Consider the following 24,541-nt stretch of genomic DNA (forward strand, 5'->3'; position numbering starts at 1 on the left):
TAAAATTAGACTGAGTAGGTGGGAGTCCGAGATAACTATTTTACTAAAGTATTCTTGTTATAAAAACCTTCAAAATCATCATAGGTTAGCAGTATAAACATAAACCCATAGAACAAATAACTTTAACCAGCTCTGAATGTTTTGTTGGTTTCAATCAGAGTAAATCAAGTAATTAAAATGATTCCGCTAGGCAGGACTCTCTGAAGCTTTTTGGCGCCAAATGTTTTCCTGGAGGAGGCGGGATCTAGTGATGTCACGCCGGAGTACGTGCTTCAGCGTCTTAAGTGATTGGTTACGCTTTCCTGGCTTCACCTACCCGCGCCGGTTTGGCCTGTGGCGGGGGGGGGGGGAGTATCTTGCGAGAAAGGCGAGAAGATGAAGTCCTGGTGGTTTTGAGGGGCGGCGGGTGTCTCCGCCACGCCCGTTGAGACTCGGAAAGGAACGGCAGGACTCGCCACTCCGGTTCGTGAGGGGGATAGGGACTTGATGGCGGTTTCCGGCTGGGTGGTTGGGGAGCTGTTGCGGGCTTGTAGCGCTTCTCCCTCATTCGCCTCTATGTCTGCTCGGAGCCTCTGCTTTCCCCTTCCCCAACTTGCTGCCTGCCAGATGTGCTGGACTTGGATACCTGTAATCCCAGCCGGTGTCTGGGCTATCCGCATCTGGAGGGCACCAGCTTGCGCAAGGCGGACGTACCGGCCCCGCACCCCACTTCGCCCTGCTTTCCGTCAGCTTGGCCCAGTCAACCCTGGGCCGCGCCGATGAAGGAGGGAGATTTCTGAAATGACAAAATGGGGTTATCCTTCCTCGGGCTTTAACGGGGCTTTAATGCAGGCTCGCCTCTCATGGTGCGTCGGAAACGGGCACTAGGGTATATCCTCTCTTGCCATCATCTTCTCCCGATTCCCTCCTTTTGCTTTTAGTATTGGCTCAGGGAACAATTGACAATCGCTGCCTCTGATTCGCTTCCCGAAATAACCAGCCTCTTAAGGCTCCGCTCCACTTCATTCCGTTTCTGGTGCAGTTTATTTTTTTCAATCTAGTCCTAGTCCAGGGGTTCTCAACCTTGGCAACTTTAAGACTTGTGGACTTCAACTCCCAGAATTCCTCAGCCAGCTTTGCTGGCTGAGGAATTCTGGGAGTTGAAGTCCACAAGTCTTAAAGTTGCCAAGGTTGAGAACCCCGTGTACCTAGTCCCAAAGGTGCTTTTTTTTTCCCCTCTCAAAAGGCAACTGGAGTTTGTTTTTCCTTGAAGACGTTTCTCATCCAAAAAAGCTTCAGAACTTCAGAAGCTGCTTGGATGAGAAGGAAAACGTCTTCAAGGGATAAACAGTTGCCTTCTGAGGGGAAAAAAAAGCACCTTTGGGATAACCATGACCTGGATGACTGAGAATCTCCCTAGACAAACCTAGTTCTAGGTTCACAAAGATCATGTACAGAGTGCTGTACAATTTAATTGGGGAAAAAACTTCAGAGCTGTCAGACTACAGCTTTTTGGGAGTCCTTTCTTTGGCATCTCTGGCAAATTAAGTGTGATGGGTGGATATTAGAGAGGATTTTGGGAGTGAGAACACCTTTGTTATGATTTGCTCTGTCAAGCAGAAAATAACAGCATTCTGATCATCTTGTGACAGGGTTTTTCCAACCTACATTGATGTATCAGAGTCTACTTCCTTATCTATGTAATGTTATTTGTGTATTAGATTCCTATTATGGTACTTTACATTTTTCATTCCAGAGCTCAAAGCCACACAGTGCTTTCTCCTATTTTTTAACACAAATGTGGGATGGGTTGAAAGAGACAGAGCTAAAGTTATCCAATGAACTTCTGTGACTGATGGTGGATTAGAACTTGGGTCTCAAAGCTCCTAGTCCAACACTCATAAACACTACAATTGAAAAACTTTTATGAAAGGATGTGATTTTGATGGAAATATTTACATAGTTACTGGATCTATGTTCCATCTTTGTTCAAGAGTTCAGCACGACATACATAATTCTATATTCTCCCGTTTTTTTCCTCTGTAGCAATCCTGTGAGAAGTAGATTAAGCTAAGAGATAGTAACTAGCCCAAAGTCAAACCAGTGAGCGTCTGTGGTTTGCCTTTCATATAAAATGATGGGCAGTTTGCAGGTTACTTGTGGCTCCTAATCACATGATGAATATAAGCCAATAGTGTGACATGGCTGTCAAAAAAGCAAAAGTGAAAGTTTAAGACAACATCAGTAGAAAACCAGTTTCTGAAGCATAGGAAGTGATAGTTTTTCATTGATTCTTGAGTGCTGTGCTCAGTTCTGGGTGTCATACCATACAAGGGAGTCAGCTAAATAGAACAGATGCAGGGATAAAAAAACAGGTATAACTAAGGGAAACTAAATCATAGGAGAAACTGAAAAAATTGGACAATTTAGTTTTGAGAAAGACTATCTACAGAAAATTATAGCACTTGTCAAATATGAGTAACATAGAAAAGGCTATGGCATGACATTCTCTATCAGTCACAGAATAATGGTTCCAAGTTACAAGAAGTCAGATTTCATTTAAAAGTTAAGGCAAACTTCATGATGGGAAAAGCAGATACGGTTCTAATCATGGAACCAATTACCCAGGTTCCTCCTTTCAATTTAAATAGCCATCTGTTGGGATAGTTAATTTTTGGTTTCCAGCGCTGCACCTGGCTTAGAGATGATGGCCAAAACAAATTTTTATTCTACAATTCTATGTTGGTTGAATTGCTAGCAAATTATTCTTCCTTTCTAAGTCTAGGAAAAACAGACAGCTTGATGCTGCTAAGTGGCATTATTTTCCGAAAAAAATTAAGATCCATGGAGAGGAGATGAAAGTCCTCCCCTCACACAGCTGTTATTTAAAGTGTGGGACTGAGATATGTGCATATGTACAGATAGTCTCGTTCACCTTGGGCCAGGCTGTCTATGTCTGATATAATGTTTATCCTGTTTAGACTGTTGTCCTAATTTTTTTTCTATCAAATTTAGATGGGTTATACTTAGGAAGTGTTTATAATGGGAACAGAGGAGGAGGAGGAGGATGGAATGACATTTTCTAATCTATATGGCAGTAAGTAACTCTGATTATTTTACTTTTTGGGGACATTAGAAAAATGCTCTAACTCTATAGTATTATCTAAAAAATAGATAACGGTGGGAAAAAGCCATATAATACGTTTCAAAAACTTCAATTTAGGTAGATTCTTGTGTATGGTTGTGGTAGGAGCTACAGTATTCCTGCCAATCATAACTTACCTTCCTGCACTTTTGAAAGAGGCCAAGAAAAAGGAGTTTGCTGATAAGTGCTACAATACGTTATTTTAATAATCTTTTTATTCAAAAGCAATATTGTGTTGGTGAGCATATGACTTCCTCTTGATTGTGTTGATATAAACAATGATTGGTATCATTCCAGCAATTCTCCTAGCTGATAGGAATAGGCTATTATAACTGCCAGTTAAATGGATAGAAGCCAGGCATTAGAATGTCTGAGATTTGGTATTACATTATGTAGTGAATGTCACATCATGTCTGACACAATGATAATTGACCAGTAATCTTTAAGTTATGACTGTAATTGAGCCCTGCAATTTTGGTTACAAGTCGTGAGAGTGGTGGAGTGGATCATTACTTGATCAGACCCTATTTTAAGGCTTTTTTGCAATGGTTGCTAAGCAAATGCAACAATCGTTAAGCCAACCCATTTTTTGCTATCGGACTTTTTTTCCAGAAATCAGAAGTAACGGCCAGCTTCTAGAAAAAAATGTCATAAACTGTCACATGACTAGGCCACTGCAAATGATTGTAAAGGCGGGCCAGTTGCTGAGAATCACAAATGCAGTTGTGTGATGGGGTGGATTTTGGAACCTCGGAAATGGGTCATAAGCAGCTTTTGGGAAGTTCATCATAACTTCTAATAGTTGCCAAGTAATCGTCATAATTGAGAACTATCTATATTAATATACATTTTATTTTATAAAATCAAGCTACTAAAGATGTAGTTTGAACAGAGAGGCTAGTCAAATGGTGCTTTTCAGAATTCATACTTGCACTCAGGAGCTAGCAATAAAGAATTAAACACAGCGTGGATAAATAAATTGCTACTATTGCAGATAAAAAAATAATAAAAAGCAACTGCTGTAAATTCTAGCTATCAAGGCATATTTATATTAACCCTGGGTTTAAATCCTATATATTTTTCTCCCCCTTGTATGGTAACAGATTTCTTGTCATTTGTTTATTAACTTTGAATTTGGAAAGTACCTGTACAATGTTTTGATTAATGGACCTATCAAGTTTCAGACTCCTTCTGACCTTGCATGCTTCAAACCCCAGAAAATCTCCTCTTTGACAGTTAGTTTTACTCTGCAAGACAAATTATACAGGTATTTCTTTCTCTGTTGTTAATAGTCAGGAAAAATGCATAGGTAAAAGTTTAGAGAGCTTTTTTTATGTTTCTTATATTCCTGTTTAAATAACAATTGTCAATAACAATTGAACTGATCAGAAATTTATTTATTAATCATATTTATGACCCTCGTACTTCTGATCAAACAAGCTATAGTGATTCACAGTATCAATCAAAACATTATCAGCAAAATCATACTTACCTAAACATAATAAAGCCACAGATACAATATGAAATCAATAAAAAGGGCGAAGCAAATCACTTCCTGTTTCAGTACATTTGGATACAATCTCTCCAAACCAATGATAGGTTGAGTAAAATGTTTTTTATTGTAGAATTATTGTTAATTTTGTTTGCAAAACAACCTCCTTTATCTCTTGTATATTACAGTTATTGTAATATATGAACAGCTAACATCTTTTGTGGGGTGTTCTTTCTATTTGCAGTTTCTTCTTATGAAGGAGGAGATGGCGATGAGAGTTCTGTGGATATTTATGATGGCTTAGACAGCACTCCAGTTGTTTCTAGTATGTTATTTGCCTTGCTATGAAGTTTCTTTTTTTTATTTTATTCACTTGAATTGGATGATACAGATATTTCCCCATCCCACCCCAGACAAGCTTAGTAAAAATAGTGAAAACCTGGTGAAACAAGGTTTCAAAGCTTGATATCAGCTCTAATTTAGAAGTCGGCTTCTCCAGCCTGTTATTGCTAGGGCAGGGGTGTCAATTTCATTGAGGGCTGCATCAGCATTGCGGTTGCCCTTGGGGGGCCGGGTGGGTGTGGCCAGGGTGGGTGTGGCCTACAGGGTGGGCATGGATGGAGTGGGCGTGGCCTACGGGGTGGGCGTTGCCAGATCTACATCGTTCGCGTCAAGGGTGCCTGTGGGGGCCTGGGCAGGAGTGGGGCAGATCTGAGGGTCTCTGGCAGAAGGAGGTGGGACCAGGGCAACCGGCAAGGCATGGTGCATTTCTTCATTCCTCACAAAGGGTGACACCTCCCCAGCATGCACCCAGGAGGTGGGGCCAATGCGGCAGGGGCTGGTTTCTCACCATTTCTGGATGGCCTTGTGGAGCTAAGACTGAATGCATTTCAGCACAGATGGCCACCATAAAATTGTACATTGGCTCCCGGCCGGCCTGGACCAGGGCCAAGGCAGCGGGGGCCGTTCTCTCACTGTTTCCAGGATGGCTTCATGGGCCACATGAAACCACTTTGCGGGCCGCATCCAGCCCCCGGGCCTTGTGTTTGACATGTCTGTGCTAGGGGATTTCATTTCTTGGGGGTGTGTTAGCTCAGAATTCATTCCTATCAAAACTTTGGATTTCTGCCAAATCACAGGTCCCGATCATGGAGGGCTGAGGGATGGGCAACACTCTGAATTTGGTATTTAAGTGTATGTTAAATGTGATCTGGTAAGGAAAACATTACTAGCAGGTCCTTGTACTAACATATTACTTTGGATAACCGTGAGATTCGTGGCATTACCAACTTCTGTATTAGAGAGAGACTTAGTCTACCCCACATGTTTTATGGATCTGTCTGATTTTCAGAAGGGGCTTGGGGAGCTTCCCAGAGATTTATCAGGCAGTTTGATCAGTCCTGTGATATACAGATGCAGTAAAAATACTACATAAGATTACTCATCCTGTTATTACTCCTGGGGTTCTCTTTGCTTTCATGATAAGCTCCAGGACATGAAACAGAGAGTAGTGGTAGTGAAAAACAAAGCACAAATATGATAAAATATGGATATGAGCCCAGGTTAGACTATGTAGCATGGCAGTAAGATCAGTGGAGCATTGTTAGATTTCTTACACTTATTGCATTCTTGAAATGTCATTCAGTTGTACTGTTTAAAGTGACCAGAATCTTTGGGGGAATCTTAAAGTGTAAAAACTCCCAATAGATCATTGTGATATTTTGATAAGTATTCTGCAGATAAAATCATATATGCTCACTTGGAGTTTGATGCTGCCTGGGCAGAGATTAGTCACTGGCAATTTACTTAACTATAAAAAAAGAAAATACAGCACATCTCAAAGTAGTTTTAGCTTTGCTCTAAAAGTTGATTTTCTTATCTGGTCTATCTAGTAGGGCAGTGATGGCGAACCTTTTAGAGACTGAGTGCCCAAACTGCAACCCAAAACCCACTTATGCATCGTCGGGTGCCGGGTGGGTGTGGCCCATTGTCTGGGTGTGGCCAATTGGGTGGGCATGGCTGTGGTGGTAATGGCAGACTGGGTGGGACTAAAAAGTTCAATCAATCAATTCCAACTTTGCAAGATCTTTTTTTTTCCCCCAAGAAGTTGAAATTGACTGATTGAACCTTTCTTGTTTTTTTTTGCACACGGCGGCGGAGGCCTAAAGCGAAAAGATTTTATAAAAACCAGCTGAAGGCCTAGGACTAGGGCGACGGTACTCATACCCACAGAGAGGGCTCTGAGTGCCGCCTCTGGCACCCGTGCCATAGGTTCGCCACCACTGTAGTAGGGTTAAAATATATGTTGAAGTTTTCAAAATGCTGGTAATAACCTATTATATATTGCCACATAGGGCTGAATAGCAGATATAGTGGAATACAGTGGATACCTGGTCCGAATGGGGAGAAAAAGGCTAATATTTAAACCCAGCAAAACACAGTGACTATTGATTCAGAAACTTTCCATTCCCAGTACAATTTCATCTTTCACTCCAGATAGAGCTGGAAGAGCATGTCCTCCAGTCGGGGTCCTCCTGGATCCTCTTCTTTTGTTAAATGCAGGCCACTTTAGCTGACTGTGTTCAGCAGGTCAGCGGTTCAAATCTCACCGGCTCAAGGTTGACTCAGCCTTCCATCCTTCCAGGGTAGGTAAAATGAGGACCCAGATTGTTGGGGGCAATGTAAATATATATATATACATTGCTTACTGGTGTACACCGCTTAGAGAGTGCTTGCACTTAAAGCGGTATATAAGTCTCATAAATAAATAAATAAATAAATAAATATAGCCCATTAGTAAGAGAGTCTTTGCCAATGTAGCTAATGTGGCAATGTTCTGGGTATACTCACAACTGGACCACCTTGGGTTGGACTGCAGTTTGCTCTGTGTAGAGCTTTCCCTGAAGACACTCAAAAAATAATGTTCAAAATTATGTGAGATGCCTGTTAATATAGCCATTGTAATATCTTTGCTATGGAGCTGAGTTGGCTACTAGTCTCTTTCCAGGTGTAATCAAAGTGCTTACCACTTATAAAGCCTTATATAGTTTAACACCTGGTTGCCTTTGAGATTGTCTACACACAGTGGGAACCAACCAACAGGATATGTTGAGAACTCCTATTCTTTAGGAAATGGTTAAATTGGGGACTCAGAAATTTCTGTTGTGGCCCCACCCATTTTAATATTCTCCTACCCGAAGTAATGATTGCTACTTTCTTATTAATACACAGAATGGCGTTTAAAATGCCATTCCACAAAGCCTTTGGAGAACAAATATCATTTGTTATATCCAAACTATTTTGGATATGTTCTTGTTAAAACAGTTTTAAGAAACTTTTTCGTAAAAATCATCATTTTGTTTATTATTTGATATACCTATAATTGTTTTACTGTACTGGTAATAAGTCATTTAAGAATATTGCATTGAAGCAGCATACAAATTTTATTAGGTAAATAAATATTTCAGCAGAGATTTGAACTTAAATCTGACCATAATGCAGTGCATTAGAAATGATTTGCCATCCAAAGAAAGTGTCTACGTACTGTATATGTTAATATTTATAAGATTGGCTTTATATGCAACAAAGAGTGAAAAAAATATAAATAATATTATTTGGCTAAAGCTAGGATTCTGAAACTAAGCTACCTAGTTTTATGTGCAAAACAGATTTTGGAAATACGGGGTATATTGTTTCCTTGCTTGCTTTCAAAAACCAGTGTTTCTTTGTCTCCACACAGTGAATCCCCTTTGAAACTGAGGAAACATTCAAAACCAGCTTAATGTATTCAATGAGTCTCTTTATGAAAACTAATTATATGAAAACTAAGCTATACCTAGAAAATATAGAGAGAGTAATTTATGAAATTAAATAGAGGTAATAATTTTCTGTTGGGTATTGAGATGTACGCAGTGTCAGTGATAAACATATGTCACTGTCCTTTATATTTCTGAGGCTTTCATGGAACAGCTACATTTGGAGTGTTGTGGATGATAATAGGAGTCCATTTTGTTGTGGTTACAGTGGGGGGGCTGGGGCAGAACAAATTGTGTGTAGAGCCACACAGTTGAAGATGTGAAGCTTCTTGTATGATTTCTAGAGTGTGGGCTAGCCAACCTTTGCTACCAGCTTAATGAAGTCTAGTAGCCTTCTTTCAAAGAAAACAAAGGATTCTTTTTTTTTAAGCTACTTTTCATCTCCCTTGCTTTAGGCAATTGTGCTACAAAAGTGCCGATCAAAAGTAGTTTGAACCTATTCGATGAAATCCTGATTGAGGAAGGAACAGCCAAGGAAGCCACTTTCAATGAAGTAAGTACTTTTTACACTGGTAACACATCAGGGAGATAAATTGCAGTTAGAGAACTGTAATAATTAACATTTAGTTATATTTGTGCTTATACTAACATCTATACAGTAATTGAAAGTATCAAATTTCAAAATTCTCTGATTTTTAAATTTTACTTTACGCAATTAAAGGAAAGCTGCAGTTTGGATCCTAAGGAGAAAGAGCTTGATTTGTAATTTATTAATAATGAAATTTAATGTTATGAAAAACTAAAGTATAATTAACCATTGTAACCGGATTTTGATTTCTTTTGCTTTGCAGATAGTTCCATTTGTCCAGGTTGCAGTAAAAATGAATGGGATACATATTTTATATGTATGTGTTTAGTAGGGGGTGAAAATATTTCCTTATAACTCAGAAAATATTTATATGATTTAGCAAAACTATATTTGCTGTATCCAAAGCACGTGTTTTAATATAAATGAGGAAATCTGTGTTTTGGCAGTTGCAGGCTGAACATGAGAAATGTAAGCAGCAACTTCAAGAGTTGATGAAGAAGCTTCAGGAAATACAAGAACAGGTAATAAAGCAATAAGTAATAGGACCCAAGACATTCATACAGGTAGGAGAAAATGCAAATGGGAAGACATTATTGCATGACAGTGGTTGTATTTTTGAAAATAGTGATAATTTAATAGTTATCATAAAGCAGTTACCCTTGAAAACTATCCTAGTCCTACACATGTTAACATATTTCTGGGCAGTGATATTTATTTTCAGGAAAGTATCAGTAAGATTAATGGCTAAATATGCAATCTTTTATGCATTTAACTAGGACACATTACATTAAATATATTTAGAATATAGTGTATTTGTTTAGCTTATCACAGCAAAAAATGTAATAAATTTAAATGCACATTTCTTGAACTTTATCATATTTTTGTTCGTTTAGTCAGTTCCTTGTTTATAATATGTTAAATATCTATGTGTTCTTTCTGGCTTAGAACTCTCTTCTACAAAGTGAAAATCAGTCCCTTAAAAAAAATATTTCAGCGCTTATCAAAACAGCTAGAGTGGAAATTAACCGCAAGGATGAAGAAATCAGTAATCTGCAGCGAAGGTACTGAAAGTTAACCTACATATTGTTTTTGAAAGATTTTGATGATGAAAAAAAATAAAGAAAGGAAACCTTAACTTAAAATAGAAGTGTTCTTTCCATGCAAACATTTCCAATCCCAGGTGAAAGTTTGGTTTCTTAAAGAGAAATTTATGCTATTACCATTTATGTGTTTATATTTCATGAGATAATTTTTTAGGGTAAAAAACAAACTTATATTTTATGCAGAGAAAAACATATTGAAATAAATGTAGTTAAACTGATTTAAAAGTATAACTTGACTTCTTGTGGCATACTGTTAACAGTTTTCTTGTCAGCAATGCAGCAATTTGCTGTTGCTTCTTGGGATTTCTTTTTTTTTTATTGCTTCCCAGCTTAGCTTGTAACTTTGGTACTCCTTGGAGATCCTTCGTCCAAATATTAAGCAGGCTCTGGTCTTAATTTCCAAAGTCAAACAAGATGGTTAATTGTTGCTACTTACTAAGACAACCTAATCATAACTAGCATTAGGTTTTTATTTCTTTCTGCTTTAAATATATAATTAAGTTTGGGTTTCATTCATCATTATTTAAAATATCTGGAGAATTTTTTGGGAGTGTTTATCTGCAATAAATAGCAATGCCACTTAGACTTATATACCGCTTCCCAGTGCTTTGCAGCCCTCTCTAAGCGGTTTACAGAGTCAGCATATTGCCCTCAACAATCGGGATCCTCATTTTACCGACCTCAGAAGGATGGAAGGCTGAGTCAACCTTGAGCCGATGAGGATCAATCCCTGGCAGTCAGCAGACTTAGCCTGCGATACTGCATTCTAAACGCTGTGCTACCATAGCTCCTTACTTGATCAAATAATTGATTACTTTCCTAGCTTTATGTTTACTAAACACGTCCCTGAGTATTTAATGAAAATCCCCATTTTGAACATAATGCCCAGCTGTTCTTTGGTTTGTGTCTCCAGTTGCATTGAAGGAACATGTATTGGCCTACATGTTTACATTCTATATAACCCAGCATTCTTGACCATTCAGATGTGGGTAATAACTATTGAATCTGATACCTAGCCTTCTTAATGGTTATAAAATGAAATCAGAATTAAAATATTCTATTTTAATATTAAAATTAAATCATTCTATATTAAAATTATATCAATAATATTGATATCAATTATCAATAATATTGATATCAATTATATCAATATTAAAATTAAAATATTCTATTTTAAAAGAATTATATTCTCTTTGTAAACATTTCATATTTTGATTGTGCTTTGGAGTATATTGCCTTTTTGTCAGTCTAATCTTACTCTATTTTACTAAAATTTTAGATAGTTATCATATAATGTAGCATATTAAAATAGTATTTTTATTAACAGGTTAACAGAAGCTCCAGTTCATCACAATACCTACAGTAAAATATATACAAGGAACATTGAAGGATCAGAGCAAAAAAATACATCCAGAAATTTCATCCCAGAAAATAATTCAAAAACAGATCCTAAAAATAAACAAGACTCGCCCAGAGATGTATCTCATAACTGTCCATCTTGGGATACAGGAAATAAGAAAGATCATTTGGAAAAAAAAGATACTTCTTATATATCTCGATCTCATCCTGAGCAGCTTCACAAAGATGGCGTTCAAATGGAGCTGTCAAAAGTTGATAGCTCCTGTGATAAAGAAAAGGAGAAAAGGGAGAAAAATAATGAACATTATAGTAAGAATAACAATTGCAGATACAAAACAACAACACAGAGAAATGTTCGAGGTGTTGTAGACTGCATATTGGATACTCCTAGAAAGTCACAAGTTAACCCAGAAAAAGTACTCAGAAATGGACAGTGGAAAGATAGAAAGGACTTAAAGATCAAAAGCAGTTGGTGTGCAGAAAACCGAACTGATAATATCTCTTCTACTAAGGAAAAACAGTCAGTTCCTAAGGATAAATTAAGGCTTAAAACTGAACACACTATTGAAGATAGGCTTGAAAAATTACAAATCATAAACCAGAAAGACTTAAAAAAAGAGAACAAAGAGGAAAGCAGTACTAGACAAAAAAATAGACAACCTGATAAATACGTAGAACAACAAAGAACTGGTAAAGCTACTAATACCCCTGAAAATAATACACTTGTCAGAAATCCTAAAGAATTAAGTAAAGGTTATCTAGAAGACAACAAGATAAAACATAATGATTGTAGGAAAAATAAAGGAACAGATGATCCTGGGCTCCAAGGAGGGAAATCATCAAGACCACACAGTTCTAATAGAGAGCGAAAACTTAGTAACTCAAACAAAGATAGCAAAAAATGTGAACCTGAACGCACCCATTCAAAATCTGACAAATATCGAATGGAAGCAAAAAGGAAAAGTGAAAGAGACAAACCTAGAGAAAGCAGAAATTCTCAAACTGAAAGACAAAATTCAAAAGAAACTCCCCAAAAGACAGTAAAGGAAAACAGTAAACTAAAAGACAGTGCAAAAAGAGAGCAAAAGAAACCCTTTCCAGCAAAAGAAATTGCCACGATAGTTGAGGCTGTGGATGAGCCTGTGCCCATTAAGGTGGAAAGGGATGAAGATCAATCAAAAAGCAAAGACTTAAAATTGAGCTTCATGCAGAAGCTGAACTTAACTCTCTCTCCGGCTAAGAAACAAACAGACAAATCCAAAACAGTAGCAGGGACAACTAACGAAGGTGAGATGGAAGTTCCAAGTCAGGAAATAATGTTAATCCCAAATGAATCAATTAACACCACTAGCGAAGCGAAAATGCCATTGGGACCAATCCATAACAGTCCCCTTCAAACTAAATTGGAAAAAACAATATATGTTTCTGAGATCAAAGCAAATCAGCAGAATGAGACTCCAGAAGAGATTTTGGATATTAAGCCATGTGAAGCATTTCCACAAAATGCGACACTACAGATTAATGAAATTGTTGGCAATGAGAAACTCCTTCCTCCGACTGAGAATGAGATGCAAGATTCTAATGAAGTGCGTGTGGCACCCAGCCCGGCAAATCCCGCGGATCCAGAGACGCTGTTAAATTGTTCTTTCCATGCCCTGGAGACTGGGAGTTCTGTAGATTCTGATACATTTAGAGTAATAGATGAAGTTAATGGGACTGATTCAGACTCATCCATGACAAAAGAAGAATCCAGTAATTGTGCGGATAAAAAGATCTTGGAGTACTCTGAAAATGAAAGCCTACCTCTTCACAAGACTAGTTCAGAAGATGATAAAATACTGTCTGTGAATATTTCAGTAACTGACTCCAAAGCTGAAGATTTGAATCCAAGCTCTCCCAAGCATGGAAGCCAAATGGAATCATTACACAATAAAGGATTAAATGCTGTGTCTCAGACAAGAGACTCAAATCCAGTTTCACTGGATGATGATAACTCAATACTGAGCATTGATCTAAATCACATGAGGTATATCCCAAAAGCAATCAGCCCTCTTAACAGTCCGATACGACCCTTGGGTAAAATCTTCAGAACGGAAACCTCTTACAAAGGGACAAATTATAATACAGGTATATTTATTATATTTTTGTTGTACTTGTTACAGAAATGTTGTCCTTTTTTGGCTGGATTGTATGCCTTTGGAGGAAATATCTTTATGCCCCCCAAAAAATTTTTATAGCAGATTACAAGGTACAGCAGTAGCAAACCCATTGCTCCTTGTTTACTTCCTGCTGGTTGGAAATTTGGACATGAGCCATGAGTTTGAGTATTGTACTTCCTTTCTTCCCTACTGGGTAATATAATAATTCCTCATCCAGTCAAATCACAGTTTATCCCAGACCTGCATAATATAATTTGGTCGAGCCTCCAAAATATAGGTTACCAATTATAGTTTGATTCTGGTTTGCAATGCTGATTTTTTTAGGATTTGCTCAGAATCTATTTTGGTGATCCACTTGTGAAATAACCAGCGTGTTTGTGTTAAGCTGTGAGGCATGTAGGAGAAAATCATCACGAGGATAAATGACACAGTTTCCAACTTTTCAAAAGCTGGGTCATGGCTTGGTTTTTAATTCTCAAAAGCTAATTACAAAGGTACGTTTCTTTTTAGATGCCTCTAAAAAAAAAGCAGTTTAGTTGAAGTGGAGGAAAGTCACATGAGCTTTACTGTCTGTTCAATCATCTTGACAATAAATTATTCAGTCAATGCAACATTTTCCATTGAGTTTTGGTGGGGAGATGCTAGTTTCAAATTTTTAATATCAGAAGCCTTAATGGATGGATATTAGCAAATACCAGGTTTGAGAGTGAATAAATATTACATTAACAACACTAATATGTGTTGATCCTAAGCATATTATTTCAATTTTAAATCTGATTTCCAGCAGAATTTAATTGTAGATACTATTGTATAATTGGAATCTGATTCCGAGTTAGATGGCAGCTATTGTAGTACATTCCTATACAGTAAGTTTAGCATATTTGGTCATGAGAAATCTGGTTGACTTCTTGAGATACAGAAAAAAAATCTTGCTGATATCTGGTGATCATACAGATCTTACTAAATATGCTACAGCTTAGGTATCTATATTTTAAGGATAAAATTGGGATATCTTAATTTTATTTCTGAGTAAACAAGGTATGCCTGCTACAATGAAAATCCAGTTAACACAGTATTTAACTTTAAAGCTCATATTCTGAGACTGGTCTTTTGGATTCACAGAGATTGCATATATTATTGCTTAAGAATATTTAGTGAGAGTTTATTAAAATGTGGAGTGCAACTTTAATCTCGTTAGCAGATGGTTCCTAGGACAGCGACCCTTAAAACGCTTTTGTAGCTTATGTTGCATTTCCAATATTTGGTGTGAAGTACTTTCCATGAAAGCATTTTTTTTTTCAGTTCCAAATTTTAGATTATTTTCACCCAGCTCTTCCAAAAAGCTCAGAATGCATCTGTGTCACCCTTGAAGTTTGTCATCCTAACAAGTCTGTAAAATAGATGCAGCCAAGAGAAAATGTATCTAGGACAGTTATGCATTCGGCTTTATGGCTGGGTAGGAATTTGCATATGAATCTTTTTGATAATCTATTATATTAATCATTATACCACATGTATTTTGAAAGCTGCCTCTTTAAAATGCGAAACACAAAATTAACAATTATAAGTGGAAATATTTAGTCGTGAAATGAACAATAATTGAATGATTCTGTAAAACAGTTTGCTTTAACACTTCCTTTTTAGAGTGATATTTTTCACTTACGGTACTAATTGTTCTGTTGGTTGTAGATTTTGCTCCAGATAGTGCTGTGGATTATCTGGGGAGCAACCATTCAAGTGAACTCAACAAAGAAAATCAAAAGCCACTTTGCAGTGATCACAAAATCTTAGAAGAGTCTCAGCGAAACATGTCTTCAGACGAATTAGAAGAAGGAGAAATTGTAAGTGATGCTGATGATGAACCCAAAACAGAAAGAAAATCTGAAAATAGTAAGAAGTTGAAAAGAAAAATATCTCCTGAGAGATCTAATTCATCCAAGAATACATACAACCAGAAAGTCAAATCTAAATCCCCCATTGAAGATCCTGGAAAATTGGCTTCTGGGAAGAAAAGTAAAGAAAAGCCCAAAGATGGAACAATAATATTTTCGAAGGAAATGAAGAAAAATAAAATTGTGAGCCTGGATTGTCTTGAAAAAATAGTTCAAATTACTGCCGAACCTTGTACTGTGCATGAGTTTATGCAGATGCTGAAAGCTGTAAGAAAACAAGTACGAAAAAACTATATGAAATTTAAGATACAGTTTCCAATACAGCAGTTCCATAAAATAATAGATTCATCCGTTCTGAATTTTACATCTTTAATAAAACATATTGACTTCTCTAAAATGTGCAAATCAAATGAGGCCATAAAGGTAAATCTCTGTGAAGTGATTGAATCTGAACTCCATCAGATTAAAAAAAATACTGCCACAAAGTATCTATTTGAGAAACAACAATCAGATATGAAGAAAAAATTGTGGAAACTTGTGGATGAACAACTTGATTCTCTGTTTGATAGAATAAAAGAAATTCTTCTAAAGTTTTGCAATTTGATAAGTTGGGGAAATGAGAATGAGAATGGTAAACGTAAAAGGAAAGCAAGCTCAAAATGCCTTGGCAATAATAAAATTGATAGACAGAAATCAAAGAAACCAAGCTTAAGTGCTAAAGGGAAACGGTCTGAAGAACGTATCCTTCCAAAACCAGCTGTAAGTAGCCAACTGTCTAAGGCAGATCACCAGGAAATAAATAAAATAGCTTGCTATAAAAATACAGTTAGAAAATGTAAACATTCCCATACAGATAGCAGAAGACCTTCTCTCCCTGAAATTGCACATTCCAAGCAGACTTCCACAGAGGATACTGTTTTGAAAACTGGGAAAAATGAAAAGGAGGGATTGGAGATGACTGGAGATCCTCACAAACCTGATATCAGCTGTGGACCTCTCACAGAACAACAAATGTCTGGGCTAACATTCAATTTGGTCAATGATGCTCAAATGGGTGAAATGTTCAAAAGTTTATTGCAGGGCTCTGGCCTTTCAGAGAAGAACATTGACTTCACCGATGAGAATCAGTGGGAATTCAGAACGCCAGAAAAGCACATGCCAGAAGGTCAGAGCGGTAGAAATAATTCTGTGTATGAGACTGAAGAAACCATGTCAAGGGATATCCAGGTAGAATCAAGAGTAATTGATGGTATTAAATGGCCTGTAGTTTCACCTGAAAGAGATTCAACGTTTTTAGCTAGATTGCAAATGCCCATTGATCCAAATATTCTAGATGAAAACTGTATGTTTGAAATTCCTACTAGTCCTACCTTGAAGAAAGGTGAGGAATGTGTTTTGGAAAAACAAAAATCTCTGGTTTCTTCTATCCTTTTGGAAGACCTAGCAGTATCGCTGACTATTCCCTCTCCTTTGAAGTCAGATGCTCATCTTAGTTTCTTGAAACCTGATGTATTGGGGTGTGTTCCTGAAGATGTTCTGAATGCACACTTCAGTGAAGATGCTCACCTAGAAGAGGAGGATGCTTCTGAACAAGACATCCACTTGGCTTTGGAATCTGATAATTCAAGCAGTAAATCAAGCTCATCGTGGGCAAATATCCCTGCTGCTCCTGGATTCCAGTGTTGCCCAAGCCTTCCAATGCAAGCAGTAATAATGGAGAAATCAAACGACCACTTTATTGTTAAAATAAGGCGTGCTGCACCGTCTATCTCACCCACTGATCAGACAGCTATGCCAGATGAGCCACTGATCTCTGTTGCCGAAAAAGGGAAGAATGAAATTATATATGAAGAAAATCTTGCTACTTTAACTTCCCAAAGTATCCCTTCAGGAGAGATAGAAATATCGAAAGAAATTATAAATACTGCTGACTCTGAAAAAACAACGGATAACCGTATTATGAAAAAGCAGGTTTCTCATTCATTGGAACCTTTGAAAGAGACATCTGTCTGTCTTGCGATTGAGTCAGTTCCTGATCTTTTTGAACCTCAACAAGACCTCCATCCTGATACTCCCGGTGATGTTATGAATACCATAGAGTCCCTGCTTCATAAAAACAGACAAGAACAATCTTGTGATATCAGTCTTGAAGTTCAGAGGCCGTTTTGTAATACAAGCCAAACTCAAAGCCCTCATTTATTTGTTTCAAATCAAGCATTGCATAATGATGCTTCTGATTTGCGAGACCCTCCTGAAGAACTAAGGATATCTACAGTGCCTTTGGAAGACTCCTCAAATAAAATAAATCAAAATGCAGGTGTACCTGAGGTTTTTAAGCTTCCTCAGACAATCCCCATGAAAACATTCCAAGAAAAAGATGTACCTCCTGCAAAAATAAAAGATTTCCCAGTTAGGTCAATAGTAATTCCACCTGTGGAACAGCTACCCTGTCAGAATCATTTTGATACACATATTGGTTTGACTGTTAGGATTCCTATGGAAAATAAACTAAATCCAACAAATCCCATAGAACAGTCTGCTTTAAATTATAGCATGAAAAGTGTATGTAAAGATCAAGAGAAACATAAAGCAGATAGTCACTGTGAAATAGCTGATATGTCGAAGACTGAAGCTGAAGAAAATATAAATCAGCCAGACATGTCTATAAGAAATGGCAATTTTGAAAAAAATACTACCTTTAATATTGATGGTCAAGGATTTCCAATGCAACTTAACAAAGACAGCAAAAAAAGGAAAAAGGAAACAGAAGAAGCATCTACTGCAAAAAAGCAAAGAAAGGAAAATAATGAATTGGATTTTAAAAAAACAGGCAAAAATAGCAAAAACGCTAAAGAGAGAACTTCAGTAGCTTCAAGCTTACCTAGTACAAAGATAGCATCAACTAGAGACAAAGATCTATTATCCTCAACATCTTCTATGTCACCATCCAATCTGTGTGCCAAAAATATCATTAAGAAGAAAGGAGAAGTTGTGATTTCTTGGACAAGGTAAGAATACTGAAAATGGACTACAGTTTTGAATACATTAAAAGTGCAATAGATTGAGATTATGTTTTGTAACACAGCATATGTTGGGCATTAGAGCTGCTTACTCCTAATAAAAGGAGTAAGTCTGTTGTATATCTCATTAAACATAGTATTTTTTTAGTAATGAGTGCCTCACTAACATTAGCTGCAAACTCAACTTTTGAAATCTTTGTTCTGGCAGAGATAGAGTAAGTGCAGTCTTCCGTGACTTCCTGTAAAAATTGTAGCATTAGCTGAGAGAGGAGAATTTAGAAGCCGCTCTGAGCATATGGTACAAAATAGTTTCCTCCATCTGAATAATAGGGATGTGTAGTTTGTATATTGCATTGTCTGGAAATGTCAGCAATTGACCATGGTAAAACAAGTCATTATCAAAGGATTTGCAACATTTATTGTTCCTGCTTCAAAATACACTCTCAAATCAAGCCGTAATGAAAACGAATGCTGAAAAGTTTTTTAAAAAACAACCATTCAGATGAATAAATGAAAAAGCCTTTGTCCCACACAAGTTAAAAACAGGTAAACCAAGGCATGGGATTTTGAGCAGAGCACTATGTCAATCTTTTGGTCCCAGCCATTGGTTCTGCATTTTAAAAGGCAAAGGCATTCCAAGAAAGGATTCAGCAAAATTAATTTAGATGCATGAGGAAATAAACAGTCTTAATCATGATGTATGATTTTCCTAGAAGGTTGGCTATTAGAGGTAGTCCTTGATTTACGACTATAATTGAGCCCACAGTTTTGGTCATAAATTGTAATGGTCATGAAGTGGGTCACCATGTGGCCAGATCCAATTTTATGACCTTTTTGCAGTCGTGGCATTGTGAAGCAAATGCCATGGTTGTGAAATGAACCCATTGTTTATTATGGGGTGGTTTTTGCCGGAAATTGGGAATAAATGCCAGTTTCCAGGAAAAACATCATAAATAGCAGTCACAAGCACCCATAAATGTGGGCCAGTTGCCAAGAGCTCAAAATGTGGTCAGGTGTCTGCAGGGGTGGGGGGCATTGGGGGACAGCAGATGCCACAACTTCAAAACCAGACTATGTCACATTTTGGGGGTCCGTCATAATGTTGAACAATCGCTAAGTGACTGGTCATAAGTTAAGGATTATCTATATTTGTGGTTGCTTTCTTAAATCCTACAAATTACTGTTCTATAAATGGGTAACAGAAACTTCTGACAGTTCTCTTAATTGCAAAAGATACTGGTGGTCACTTTTAAGAATTGAATTATTTTACCCATGTAACCTGGACATTGTTGGATAGTAAATGAAAAATATCTGAAGAAAGAAAGTGAAACAGAATGCAAAAATTGATTGCTTATGTATTATTTATTTATTAAGCACATTTATATAGCCACCCAACTCATATACAGTGACTCCTGGTGGCTTAAGACAGATGTAGAATAATAACAGAATAGATGGTCTGTAGAGATGTATTTTGTAAATATTGTGATTGAAAATGTTTTTCTTCTTGGCTACAGCTTTTCTAATTAACTCAGATGTTCCTGAAATTCAAATCTGCCAGCCGGTTTTTGCTCAGAGGCCGTTGTCTTAACTCTTATTTCTGAATTTGATTTTCCATCAAATATCTAATCCTTTTCTTTTAAATAAAGAAACATGGGCTCATAAGCAGTCATTTCACTTTGTTAATTTAATTATCATTCATCATGGTGATCATGGTTCTGAGAGGTCTGAGAATACATTATCTGGCGAAATTACCAGATTTTAGTTTCAGAATTCTTTGGCTATGAATCCCGCCTTTTGTTTTTATTTTAAATCCTTAACATGGAGGAAATAATAACAATTGATTTATTGTCAAATAAGTAGGTATTCAGTGACTAAAAATTAACTTTACACATTTGTTATAGAAATGATGACAGGGTGATCCTATTGGAATGTCAGAAAAAAGGGCCTTCAGGAAAAACTTTCACTTCTATTGCTGAGCAGTTAAAGAAAACTCCAGCTCAGGTACGTGTTTGGATGGGAATCTGTATTTAGTTGGTTTCACTTTCCATTTGTGTATTTCTCTGAATGAATAGAGCAGACACGTTGCGCAGTGTATCAGGACTGTTTTGCCATTGCCGGCAATGGGGTGAGTGCGGCTTCCGCGTGATGTGTCCGGACCATGGGCCGGCAGTTTGACACCCCTGGAATAGAGTATGCCATATTCACCTAAAAGAAAAACATTTCAAAAATTAAGACAAATTCTATCCCACTCCAAAGATTATAATGATTATAAACCCAGGCAAAAATGATTATAAACCCAGGCAAAAATTATGCATACTGCCCAACATCTCTACTTCAGCAATAGGACTATCAACTTCAGTTTAAACAAAGGCTAGTGCTTTGCCAGAGATAGATCTGTTAAACTAACATTTCATGTTAGGGTTCTGGAAATTCAGTAAGAGATCCTTGAAGAAACATCTACTTTTTCTGTTTGCAAAAAAAAAATAAAAGAAAAAAAATAGTAGAAGTATTTATTCTAGTCTTCAAGACAAACAGAAATATGCAGTATTTTGGATTGTTGCTTGACCTCTTTTAGTGGGACTATGTTATGCAATAATGACTTAGTTAATAGTTAGGATGAATGGCTGGTGGAAGAGAGGAATCTGTTGGCTCTGAATGCTGTGGGTCTATATTTAAACAGATTTTACTCTTCAGTCAAGGAAAACCTGGGAAAGTTTTTATCATGATTTTTCTTGTTTAGAACAAAATAAAATCCCGCTAAAGCAAGTACCAGTAAGGACATACAAATGACCTGAAAATCTTTGATGTGGCTAGTAGATATTTCTGAATCTGGCAGCATTTTTTCTAGCTGCCCTAGTAATCAGAATTGTTACACCTGATTTACTTGCCTGGTTGCATGTCTATAGGAATGCTTGGGGTAGGAAGGAATGGGGAATGGCTTGAGATATTCATTAATTCCCATGCTGGCTCAAGAATTCCAGGAGTTGAAGTCCACAAGTCATAAAAGAGCCAAGGTTGCCTACTCCTGCCCTAGGGAAATACCTGCTCTGCAAATTGCTTTATATTTTAAGGTTTACATTTTATATATTTTTTTTTTTGTAAAGATTTTATTGGTGTTTTTTTTCATCAACATATGTTAATTTTTCCAATCAACAAGTTGTCTGGCGTTTGCTATGCTAATACATGTTCAATTCCTAATCCTTCATTCTTTCCTCTAGCCAAGAATAAAATAGGTTCCAAATTTGATAGTAGTCTGTATCTTCTTTATCTTTCAACCTCATAGTTAAGCTGTCCATCTCTGCACATTCCAATATTTTCCTGATTATTTCTTCTTCTGATGGCAGTCCTTCATTCTTCCATTGTGCAAAAATTATTCTCGCTGCTGTAGTAATGTGTAAGATTAAATATAATTTCTGCTTATTAATCTTTTCAGGCATAATACCTAGTAAAAAAAAAGTTCAGGTCTAAAATCCACTTGTTCACCCAATATTTTTTCTAACCACATATGTATCTTTCTCCAATAGGCCTTTGCCTTCCCACATGTCCACCAAATGTGATAATACGTGCCTATGTTATGTTTACATTTCCAACATCTATCTGACATATTTTTAAACATTTTTGCTAATCTTGCTGGCGGCAGGTGCCATCTATAAAACATTTTATACAGATTTTCTTTGTATGAGGTTGACATTGTTAATTTGTAGTTTCTCTCCCATAACATTTGCCATTTTTCTAATTCTATATTATAGCCAATACATTTTATATTTTCTCTCCACAGGCTGAAGAAAGATTTAAGCAGTTAGTGAAGCTATTCAAGATGTCAAATGGCAGTTAATGGCTACTACAGATGAAGGCATCTATGCAGATCTTTGCCCTGCGTGTATGTGAGAAAGAAGGAGTGCTTGCTTTCCAAGTCCAAAGAGCAATTGGTTCCATATCTTTTTTTTACCCGTAATTTAAACCTTTCATTTATTCTCATAGATCTTATGGGAAGATCCTGGTTTTTTTTTTAATTATGTTAGTAACTGGTACTCATTAAATATAGCAAATAAATTGTAAAACCTAGTGCACATTTTGGAGGAAAAAGAAAGTAGTATGGCTTGAACTTCCTGAGCTGCTATGAATTGTTTAAGACTTCTATCCACTGCAGGTAAAAGATCACTTGCAAAATACAGCATAGAACAAGGTATTTTTATTGCTGCTTCTTCCTCTGCTGTACTCAGAACCCTTATTTTCATTAAAACTTTGGAATAGCACAAGAACAGTTCTTAACATATGAACCGTTGTTCTGAGTTGGACAATCTGACTATAGTTTGTTGATCAGAAATAAAAGTAGTGCCTGTTAGCACAAAACAAGACTCCAGTAATCATGAGATAACTTAAAAGGGGTGTTGAGCATATACTTCCCTTTTTTTCCTCTTTCATTAAGTGGAATATGAATTTTGAAGTTTGCAGTTTATTTTCTAAATCCTCATAAATGGTTTATTGGTTAGATTTTGTGAGGAGCTAGTATATATTGTTTATTTTACAAATAAAACACCAGCATTAACAAGAATTTCCTCTACTTAAAGTACTATTTTATTTTACAGACTAATGTAATGTTTTTCATATCCAACTTTCATTTTTAAAGCAGATTTGCCACAAGTTAACAAAATATCTCTTTTAAATTATAGGTATCTGCAAAAATACTGAGTATTTTTAATGGAGTGTGCAATTTGAAATTTAATCCCATACTTTAATTAAGAGCTTAATTAAGATTTAAATTAATGATAATCCAGTTAAATTGATCCATGTTCCTGTCCTGATAAGAAATTATTTTGAAGGACAAATATTTTATTTCATAATGGAAATATGTAAGATGCAACACCCGCAAAGTACCTCATTTTTTCAAAAATTTGTCAATATTAGAACTCATTGATTAAAACCGATTACTTGCCATCTTGACTTGAAAAAGAGAGAGGGAAAGAGAGAGAGGTATAAAGAAGTGCATGTGTATAAATTGTAAGTTTTATATGTTACTTTCCTGTAAATAATGTACTGTACAGAATTCTATATTGTGTAAAATACTGTGTTTAAATACAATTCTTTACCTGTAAATTTTTGATTACACAGAACAAATTTTATTTTGCATACATTAAATACCGCTGTCTGTAATATGAATCTCAAACCTTGTAAAATGAATGTGTTTAATGTTAATTAAATGTTGATTTGGAATATTTTATACCCTACTTTGTAATCTTTTTGAATTAGTTATTGTTAGCCAGTAGATAATAATTTGCTTTCTTGATGGCAAAAAAACTTGATACTAAAGTGCAAAGCTCAATACCTCAGATATATTCCAGTGAAGTTAAGTTGTGGAGGTTAGTACATCTAAACATCCTGATTTAACAAGAGATCTCCTTTAAGATTGCCCTCTTATTTGGACCCACAAATATAAAAGATACTTCTGCATGCAGAGCAGAAATCTCTGGAAAACATATATCCTGCATTTAGCTCTGCCACAACTGTTTGTGATAAAATATATATCATTTTGCGAGGATTATTTTATCAGTAATTATTCCTTTTCAGTTCTCATAAGATCATGCTTGTATAATCAGCATCTCACTACTTTGTCTTCTGTAAGCCTTCAATTGCCTTTGACTTTTATAACCATTAGGATCTCCAATGATTTTTGCCTTTATATTTAATATTTACATATATTATTATTAATGGATTTTATTAATAGATATTGGTGATGAAATATTAACTAAAATTTAAACATTATTAGCACTTCTAATGGAATGCAGGACAGCTAGCGATTAGATTTATTGATACTGAACTTATCATCCGATATTGAACTATTCAAAATAGCCTTAATAATTGCATCTAGCCTCACAGTTCAGATACATAAATTTGTCTTCATTTCAATTTTTCCAAAGTTCCAGTTTTCACAGCTGTATGTTATAACTGGAAAACTTAGGGTATTGACAATTGCAGGAGAACTTTTGAGTTCAGATAAACCAGAGATCAGCATAATTTCGTTGAAGGACATGCAGTTTATTGATTGGT

At 36.4% G+C, this 24,541-nt stretch overlaps 1 protein-coding gene across 1 annotated transcript; it reads left to right on the forward strand.

Moving 5' to 3' along the window:
* The first annotated feature begins 341 nt into the window (after positions 1-341).
* CASP8AP2 (caspase 8 associated protein 2) lies at positions 342-23,714 on the forward strand. The gene is made up of 10 exons (XM_039343132.1): positions 342-462; positions 2,995-3,076; positions 4,861-4,941; positions 8,827-8,924; positions 9,407-9,481; positions 9,906-10,021; positions 11,391-13,549; positions 15,271-18,481; positions 20,395-20,494; positions 22,272-23,714. The coding sequence occupies exons 2-10, from the start codon at positions 3,022-3,024 to the stop codon at positions 22,326-22,328; spliced, it is 5,952 nt and encodes a 1,983-aa protein (XP_039199066.1). The 5' UTR covers positions 342-462; positions 2,995-3,021; the 3' UTR covers positions 22,329-23,714.
* The last annotated feature ends 827 nt before the right edge of the window (positions 23,715-24,541 follow it).

The sequence above is a fragment of the Crotalus tigris genome, unplaced genomic scaffold (assembly GCF_016545835.1).
Source record: "Crotalus tigris isolate CLP2741 ecotype Arizona unplaced genomic scaffold, ASM1654583v1 scf7180000017833.3397121, whole genome shotgun sequence".
Taxonomy (NCBI): Eukaryota; Metazoa; Chordata; class Lepidosauria; order Squamata; family Viperidae; genus Crotalus; species Crotalus tigris.

Excerpts from the sequence above, each read along its gene's own strand:
- CASP8AP2 (XM_039343132.1), top strand. The coding sequence starts at position 3,022 with ATGGGAACAGAGGAGGAGGAGGAGGATGGAATGACATTTTCTAATCTA. Across the intron at positions 3,077-4,860 it reads ATTTTCTAATCTATATGGCA|TTTCTTCTTATGAAGGAGGA; the intron begins GTAAGTAACTCT and ends TTCTATTTGCAG. Across the intron at positions 20,495-22,271 it reads TAAAGAAAACTCCAGCTCAG|GCTGAAGAAAGATTTAAGCA; the intron begins GTACGTGTTTGG and ends TTCTCTCCACAG.